The sequence below is a fragment of the Manduca sexta genome, chromosome 18, assembly GCF_014839805.1.
Source record: "Manduca sexta isolate Smith_Timp_Sample1 chromosome 18, JHU_Msex_v1.0, whole genome shotgun sequence".
Taxonomy (NCBI): domain Eukaryota; kingdom Metazoa; phylum Arthropoda; class Insecta; order Lepidoptera; family Sphingidae; genus Manduca; species Manduca sexta.
In genome coordinates, this window is record NC_051132.1 from 5,815,323 (window position 1) to 5,825,462 (window position 10,140).

Sequence of the window (10,140 nt, forward strand, 5' to 3'; positions counted from 1 at the left end):
ATAAAAAATACATTACAAATGTTCAACAAAAGTCAATTTTTTTCCATAAAACACTGGGTGTTCACAGACTTTCGTGTTACAAGTGAATAAACGAAGAAAGCTATCAATTCCTGGAAGTTTTGTAACGATAAAGATAAATTAAACAATCTCGAGAAATTCAAAGTCTACAAAGGGCTTTGAAAAAACCTGTTAAGCCTTCGTGATTGATTCGGAAACTTTTTTATATTTTGACAAATTTTACTCTGTAATCTATTTTGAAGGTTTAGTGAAATTCGATTCTTTACTTTACCAAGAATACACAGTTATTATATATGCACAATTCCCCTCCTAGTTATAGGTAACTTCATCCACGAAGACGCGTCCCACCACCTTTTGAGTAGGGTGTTGCGGGGTGGCGCGGGGTCAGGGGACTGAGCTAAGCACTTTCACCGACGCTATCCATCATAGTGTGTGTGCACTTGTGCTGTTCAGGCACACTGTAAGCAATAAAGAAGGTAGTGGGGCGCGTCTTCGTGGATGAAACGACCCATAATACCGTTCCTGTTATTTTTTTTTAATGCTAAAGTATTAGTCCCTATACAAGATTCATTCATCATTTTGACCGTCTTACTTATTTAAAGAAGTTCTTATTAATTAAAGATTCTTACTGAAAAATATCTGGCTCACACGCATTTTTTACTTTCTAAGGTACCCCTTAAAAAGTAAGTTCCTATCGGCAGAAGCGCAATAAGTGTACCTACTTTCCACTGTATGTATTCCGTTCTATGATGTGATAGGGGGCTAGCCTATCGCCATATCGAAGACAAAGTCCAGAGGTCGGCTTAATACTGAGGAGAAAACCCAATATCGTTGTGTCCGACCTAGAAATCGAACCCAAGATCTCAGCATTATAGTCGTACCGTTATACAACTACGCTACAGAAGCAGTCTGGAGCAATTTAAAAAAACCTTCACCGTTAAAATTTTTAAATTAACAATGCAACCACTACGATCTATTTTCCAATCGAGCAGTCTAATAAAGGGGATTTTCAAACTTTCTGCTCTCAATCAAAAACATTCTAAGGTAACACAAATCATAAACGAAACCAATACCGAAAAATTCAATTTCCATTTTAAACCAGACAGCAAAACTGAAGATTTGAAAATTGAAAATTCAAGTGCTGTGCAGTTATTGTTTAGAGTTTTCTTTTTAACTGAAGTCGAAGCTTTTAATAATACTAATTCTAGCTTCAAATATTTTGAAATCTTACTTAATCTTAACTTAAAGCTCATTGCTTTTGTTTGGTCTTATTTCATTACATTTAGTGACCGTTAGAGGGTTTTCGCTACATTTACTTAATATTAATTACCAAAAATCTTTCGGTTGCTTTAGAATATGCAAAGATGTATTTAAGTCTTTTTATCAATCTTGTATTCAAGAATTTGTGTCCGTTAGGGAGATACGCACCCCTCTCTCCCCTATCACATCATGGGACGTAACACAGGCGAAAAGTACGTGGCCTGATTACAAGTCTGCCTACCCCTACGGGGATAAACGCGTCGTGTATTTTTTGTTGTTGTATTTATTATTTCAAGAGGCGAAACTCATCGTTATTAATTCATGGCCTTGAAGAGACGCGACGTAGGTAATAATAAGTTTAAAATAGATTAGAGTTTAAGAGTAAACCCATTACTCTTAGCACGAGAAGATAAGTATAGGTCTAGATAAGATGTGAATTTGCTAACTTCAAAGAACGTGTGGCTCTCAAACCAAATAAACGTGGCTTAATTTATATAAATATAGTTAGAATGTTATTTAATGTATGTTGTTTCTAATGTTACAACTGAATAGTTTATTGTAATGTATCGATCAAGGTTAAGATGTTAGTTATATCTTCTGATTGTTAAAGCATATCATGTCGTTGTATTTCTTTTAATAATAAGTATCCATAGCTTAGGCTTAAAATAAATAATTTAAATTTATTATATTCATTATTGAGGGCTATATTCATGTAGATACTATTATTTGTGAAAATCTAAAAGCCGCCAGCATTTGTTCGCTTATCTGGGTTTGGTATGAAAAATATTTTTGAAATACGAGCGTACACTGGCTAGCATACAAAATATGAAGCGATTGAAATGTTTCTAAACATGAAATCTCTTTCTGGTTGCGAAGTTCCGTACAATTGGCCTGTTGGACGCACGTAGCATGAATCCTTGATGTCTACATCTATACGAATTCGGGTATAGTTTCGAATTTTTTAGGGAAAACATCACCAGCCTAGTTGTGGTTGATCTTCAGAATACTGCAGAATGGGAATACTATAATATATCATTTTAATTTCCTAAAATAAAATCTAAAGAAAAATGTTTTAAGATATGGACAATAAAATTAATATCCTTAAGCCTTGCTAATTTTATTTAGTGTAAATATTTATACCATATATTTTATTTATTGAATCAAATTCCTTGTCAATTCCAGAGAGCACCAACAGAGGACTCGCTGAAGCGAGGGCTGAGCACTAAATGCGCCGCTCGGGAGACATCAGCGTGCATCGCGCACGAGCTCGTCACATACGTAGACAGGATGCTGCGGACGGCGTCCGTACAGCTCAGTGACGACCTCATGATTGTTGACGAGAGGTAAGGATATAAATGAAAAATAAATATATTGCTGTGAAGCTAATTAGAATGCATATCTAGGTGAGAATAGAACGGACTACCGAGACGAGGATCCGCAGGTCCAAAAACCAAGGCAGACACTTCTGACTTTTCGTAGTTATGTTTATTGTTTGCCAATTATAGTTTGCTTTAGCGATGTAGGATAACATCACGAGGAAACCTACATAATATTTAGAATTATTCATTAGAACTTCGAAGGTACATGAACTCTTTTAACCTGCACCATGAACTCTTTTAGACCAGCGTGGTGGAATAAGGCTTTAACCCTCTTTGTAGTAGAGGAGGCCGATACCGAACAGTGAAACAGTATTACAGTATACAGAGCTGGTATTATAAATTTAGAACAGGAGTGTAGAGTTCATAACAATATGATTATTGTGATATTTACTTTTAGAATGTTTTTATTTTGAAGCAATAGAGCCAACTTGAAATGACAATTAATCGTTAAGTTTCAATTGCTGAGAGAGATTTTCAGAGGCCCCGAATTACCTCCTATTCTTTAGGATTAGGACCAAAAGTGTTTCAAGGATTCTTCTCAAATGTAAACGTTAATGGGCGGCAAAGATTGTTTAAAATTAATTGGCCCAATTGCGCGATTGCCGATCTTTGATAAAAAAAAACGTGTGATGTTATTTATATTAGGGTAGTGAAACGCGAATATGGTAGTTTAAATACGAACTGATGACGAAATTATTAATTAAACATCCCTAAATCATCTAAACAAGAGTCTATTGACAAATAACTGCTGACAATCCAATGAACTATAAACGAGCTTTTTCGACAAACAGCTCTTATGTAAACACAACCCAATCACAAATGCATTCCACTAGAATTTAATTATTTCAACGTTTATAAACGAGGTTCAAACAAAAAAACGAGTTGCGCTTCCGTTGTAACTTTATTTTAACACTATTCGTTAAATTCAGTGATATTTCAACCTGTATGATTTGAAAGCATGTTTGCAGTTTAAAAAACCATGTTAAAAAAAAACTGAACGTTTGACATTATGTATTTTCGGAACTTTTTCAGTTATTTCCTTTTAGTTAAAGTAATCAATTTGGAAGGCAATATGCTTTAGAAAATATTACAATCGTTTGAGTCACGAAAGTCTGTTTTATTAACGCTGTCAGTATTTAACTCCGCTTCAATTATTGGAACATTGCGGCGACGAAGACACAAGAGAGGAAAGCCAGACCGGATTGAAACAGATTACGTAATTAAAATTGACAATGACAGAACGAATATTAAGCCGTAATTCGGGAAGAAAGGATCGGGTAGATAAATAATTAAAAGAGGTGTAGGTATTAAATTAGTAAAGGAAATACATAAGTAAAGAATACAGGTAGTGGCGGCCTTAAACCACTCGAGGCCCCTGTAGATCGAAAAGAAAGTTCTCCGGTTTTAACAGTTTCGTCAGCAAGATAGCAAAAAGGTATGACAAGGCACCACGCGAGGCCCCTGTAAGCGCAAGGCCCCGGACAGTTTCCCGTTTACCTCCCCCAAAGCCCACCTCTGCTTATAAGATAATACGCATGATATGCAATCGTTGTATATTTAACAATAAAATTTATATCTATAAACATTCAAACTCTTTACTACTCTACTTTTAATATTATTCTAGAAGTATGATATTTTGATTGATAGCTCTTGTCTTAAATCAAACGACTCACTTGCACGTTTACCTTATTAACAATAGTTCATCACATCATGGTTACCTAAAACTATTCTCTTTACAGTCATGGCGCAGCAGCCGATATGCCCGTCAGTTCGGAATCCATTGGCAGAGCAGGAACCTCTCTCCAGGAGCAAGCGCAGCAAGTAATCTTCGACAAGTTGTGGACATTCGCTACCACCAGGTCCCTAAGATACAGATTGTTGGATGGGGCTGACCTGGTGGTCGCCGGGAAGCAAGAGAATGATGGAAGCTTTGGCGTGGGTGAGTTGAGACTTTTTATAATGTAAGAATAATGCACCAAACCGGTGTAGTTGGCTCAAGTTGTTCTTTCGTAGGGCATGGGCCTCCTCTTGCAGTGAGAGGGTTTGAGCTGTTGTGTACCAAACCAAGAAATCCATAATCCTAAATCCTATTTTGTATCATACGTCTGGAAATTTGATAGCCTTTACGTCTAATTGGATATAAACAATTATTTATATAGAAACTCGAAGTTTATTCAGGAAAGTTAAGAAATACGATCCCTTCATTATAACGTCTAATTAAATTTGGAATTACTGACTTCGATGAAACCAATATACTCTAGTTTAGTTTATCTATTTAGGAACAAATTTTGCGCTCAGTTACTTTACTATTTAGTTTAATTAAGGAGACCAGTTTATTACCCTGCAGTCGTAAAGTTAGTATAAAGTACGTAAAGCACAAACTTATGTAGGCGTCTTTATTTTATTTAGTCTACCATCTTCTTTTATAAAGGTAAGCTCTAAAGGATGATAATATTATGCTCGTAAAAATACTTTGTATTTAATTTATAAAGAGCGTTATCTCTGGACATCTTTTTAAGAGAGAATTGTAAATGGACCTTACAGTAAACTTTTCAGTCGAATGCAGAGAAACCTTAAATTTCAATAATATATAGCTAAACTTAATCTTGAACTCAATTTACCTAGTAATACTAAGCCGATTTTCTCTTGTAATTCGTTTTAGGATCTTTGATCTATAAATAAGTAAAATATGGCTATTATAATTGCCTTTACATTTAATACGCAAATCGATATGTCAATGTACAAAAGTAATTTATATGATGTGAACATATTTTCATTTTGTATATCAATTATTTCTTTGATATAAGTACAAGGAATATATACCTACATTACCAGTACTTTTGCTACCATATTACTTTAAGCATTAACCGGTAACGTTCAATCTTAAATTTTCAGGAGTATCAGTAAAAGCAGCCAAGCCCATGGAAACAGGCAGAAGACAGAACAAGAACATGGGTCCATTCCTCGCAGCGGCTGCGATGAAGATCGGTCTTCTCGGAGCGCTGTTCTTCAAGGGTCTGACCCTGATGGTTGGCAAGGCGCTGCTGATATCCAAGATAGCTCTCCTGCTGGCCACCATCATCGGCCTGAAGAAACTGTTCTCTCCTCAGGTGACAGATTAGATGCTGCATGTTGCATGATTAAATGTTATCAAGCGAAACTGTTCTTTTATTATGCACATGCATGTAGAGGATGTTGCACTTCTGAACAATAGGTTAATTTGGACACTCACATTATACTATTTCTGAATACTTATGTCTTCAAAATTCACTATTACGTGTCCTATGCATTTTCTTCTTAGGGTTTAGCACACACACACACATAATATCACACATTTATGCTCGAGAGGGTATGCAGAGGCGCAACCAAGGCATTCACTTTGCGCCAAGTGTGTTCCGTTAATTAGTGTGTGTCAGGTGTTTAACGGAATTAGATATTAAAATCAGGGCAGCAGATTTAATTTAACGGTGATTATTGAGCCAAAAGAACTCTTGCGATTAAGTAATTTGTCTCTTTGTGATTTGTAATTAAGAATTTAGTTCATGAAAGGAAGTTTGAGCATGACGCATCAACTGAAAAATATTCCTATTTATTGAACAAAATAGTTCTGATCTATAATTATTCACAAGGTGCTCAAGTTTGTTCTAGACGTATATAAATAAGCCAATACTACTACGCAATACGTGATATTCAGTATTCATTTCTCTGATGACAAAATCTACTGTAAAAATAACATCATTAAAGTGGTTGTGTAAAGTATTGAAAAGTTTCTGTTTGAAAATATTATCATTCTTTTTTTTTATAAAAATAACACAAATCGTATAAAACTTGTATATATCGAAAATGCTTGTTATTTTTATCAAGTGACATGTTTTGTTAGATAATAAAAAAATACAGGCAATTTTATAAAGTTTTAAAAATAATTAAGTACTTTACAAATGGTGAAAAGGTAATAAATACACTGTCAGATTGCCAGTGTTAACTACATATAACAAACTTTATCATAAGATCTTAAACCATAAGGATGGCAATTACGAAGCCATTACCATTTACAACTGTTTTATGTATTATACACATAAACTCGTTTTCTAAATGTAGTTTTCATGTAGCACTATTCATTACACTGTCACTAATCTTTAAAATTATTTTAGTCAAATCACTGCACGATTCGTATCCGAAAATGGTACTTATAGAACTTATTACGATAGTAATAAAAATCTCCTTATTATCGAGAAATATTTTTTTCATTACCCTCCGTAAAAAGAGGGGAATGAACGTAATATTGACATTCATCATATTAAACAAACAATGGCTTATCACTAAATATTTCATGATCTGTTTGTTCAATTGTTGACTACTAGTTTTCGCCCGCGGGTTCCTCCGCGTGGGTGTCCACTGGTAACATCATCTAACCACCGTCGAACAACAAAATTCACGCATTGTAAGTTACACTTATATTTCAGGTGCGGTCTATTTGCAACCCTTGATGTGTCTTATTAGAACTTATTTTTTCATGAAACGTACTTATACACAATGCATCTCTAAAAAATCAGCGTTTTTTAATAAAAATGTTGAATATACGCTCTTATTTATGCTTTTTGATACTTACAAAATTTTTATACAACTTTTCTTAAGCGTTAAAAGCCATTCATCCTTTGTTGATGGTTTTAGTACCCAATACGTATAAGATCTTGACTCAAAATATGTCAAATAGAAAATATTAGAGTTTATCTAAAGATTAACTACATTAATGCATTTAGAGCCTGTTTTACAAGTTTCGAGTAAATATTTGACAGTTATCGTATTGAACAGCTAATGTAAATAGTACTCATTTTATCACCATTTATTTTGGAGCATATATTAGAGTGTGACTTTTGTATTGGGTCGGCTTATATATTTATGTGACGTAATATTTATTTAAAAGTTGTAAAACAGGCCCTTAGTGTAGTAAAAGTAGATAGCGCATTGAAATAAATTATTAAATGATCTAGAATTTATGGAAAGATATTTATAAACTTCTAACATAAGGCTACAAAATTTTAGTTCAAATTTTGCCTCACACAAAATTTACTTCTGAACTAATAGCCTAAAGGCCGACCTCTTAAAGGTCGTAGGAATATGAAAACGTAAATACATAAGCCTACGGACATTACACCGCCTCCTTATTACTAGCGACCCCAAAATAATAGGCACCTAGAAATTTGTACGCCAAATAAAGGTTTCTTAGCATTTAACTTTTAAGTCGAAAGACCGGGTAAATATCAAGGGATTATTTACCTTAAATTAAAGTTATTAATTTATGATATAGGGGGCAAATTAGTATATGGTTCACTTGATGGTAATATGGAATATGCTCTTTTTTTAAGGTTGCCAGGTCGTATCTAAATACAGCTGGCTGAAATTTATAAAAAAATATTTTTTCTGCTTATTCTCGTTATAATTTAATTAAGCCCCGTACAATTCATTAGACACTAGCTGGTGCTCAATAGTTGATGTCAACGTATTAGGACGTTAGTTAATATACGCGCGACATTTATATATGAACGATAATATTGTCATTATCTTGTGTATATCTAAAGAATAATCAACATAATACTCTTTACTGTGCTAGTATAGGTACAAGTTGCGCGAATATCTCTTAGTATCAAATTGTACAGTAATCCAGAATAAGACGATATTTTGGCCTGTCTGATATGTTTTAGGTTTAGATTGGTACGGTAATGACAAATTCTTTAAGATTACTGAATTGAACATTTTTATAACAAACTCAATACAAATAATTCATTCAAAAGCGCAAAATTAAACTTGAATTTAAATTAGTTTTCGCGTAACACAAAAATATAATTGCATTTCCGTATTCTTATCTTAATTTTATTCGTTATAATAATATGAAATATATTGATTGACGTAATTCACAATTTATTTTATTAATAACAAACATGTTCATTTATACCAAACTGATATTCTGAACTACTTTTGTGCAAGTTTTTTATACATTTATCACTAATCTCCCGTCCTCGATTCAAATTATGGTGGCAATTGAAATAAATATAATATATATAAATTGTATTAAAGGAAATCATTATGTTTAACTTAGAATCGCAAATAGAGTTATTTAAATAACTAAATCACAATGGAAACGTTACATAATTATGTTTTAATGTAAAGGTTTTGATAATTACTTATAAAATATTGTGATAAACGACGATGTAGGTACAAAGAGGACTCATGTTATATTACTTCTAACGACTCAAGACGTAAGATTTAGAACCAACAACATGCAAATCCTAATTGTAGCTACTGACAATTTTGAATCCTACTAATGTTATAAATGCGAAGTTTGTGAGGATAGATGTTTGTATGTATGTATGTTTGTTCCTCTTTCACGAAAAAACCTCTGAACGGATTTGGATAAAACTTTACAGTTATATTGGTTATACATCAGAATAACACATAGGCTACAATTTATAATGACTTTGTGTAATTTGGTCATAATATAACGATACATATCAAGTAAGTCGAAAAAAATTGCTATCTTGGCGTACGCTGCCTAAACCGTTGGAGTTAGACAAAGATAATGTACCGTAGGTTTGTATAGTTGACCCTAAGAAGGTTGTAGGCTACTTTCTATGAAACTTCTAACGTCTCAATACGTGAAATTTCAAACCAACAACATGCAAATCTTAATTGTAGTTACTTACAAGTTTAAATCATGTATAAAGTCATCGGGAGTTAACAAGTTCTCTTGTCTATTAGATGTTTTGTAGAAGTTTAAGTCTCAGATTTTAGTATACATTAACAATAGACGGCTTATAGATTAAGCTGAGTAAATGTTTAATTTTAAGTTATAGTTTTATTATTATAGGAATTAAGTCTAACATTAGCATTTGTTAAAATTATGTTACAGCATATGTCTGGAAGATTTTTTTATTGCTTTGAATGACGAGAATAGTTTGTCGTTCGCCTGATGGTAAGCGATACGACCGCTCATAAACAGCTGAAACACCTCCACCCAACAATTTGAATTACAAAGTATTGTTTAGTATTCTACTGCGCTCGCCACCCTGAGATATGAGATGATAAGTCTTATTATGTCCAGTAGTTACACTAGCTACAATTTTTCAGAACACATAATAGATTTGTCATACATATGTATTGGAAACGATAATATATTGCTTCCTTTCCTGCTACAGAAGTCCATAAATCACTGTAACGTTTTATAACGTCACTAGTAAGACGCTAGCGCCATCTATTTTAAAATCAGATTAAAACATTCAATTACTTTCCATGGAAGCAAATTACCGAAATAAAACTAGCATATGTGTAAAATAAAACTACCAAATTTCATTCAAATCTGTTGCGCTGTTTCTGCATTTTATTCTTACAAACATTAGAAATCTTTCACAACCTTTCGCATTTATATTAATAATATAAGAAATTACACTTAGTGGAAACAAAACGTATTTTTTGGCGAAAATAGAAT

General features: G+C 33.3%; 1 protein-coding gene across 1 annotated transcript; it reads left to right on the plus strand.

Annotated features, from left to right (window-relative positions):
- Window positions 1–2,198: 2,198 nt before the first annotated feature.
- On the plus strand, window positions 2,199–5,817 carry LOC119189646. The gene is made up of 4 exons (XM_037439918.1): window positions 2,199–2,222; window positions 2,461–2,621; window positions 4,397–4,596; window positions 5,553–5,817. Exons 1-4 carry the CDS (start codon window positions 2,199–2,201, stop codon window positions 5,777–5,779), a joined length of 612 nt encoding a protein of 203 aa, XP_037295815.1. The 3' UTR covers window positions 5,780–5,817.
- The last annotated feature ends 4,323 nt before the right edge of the window (window positions 5,818–10,140 follow it).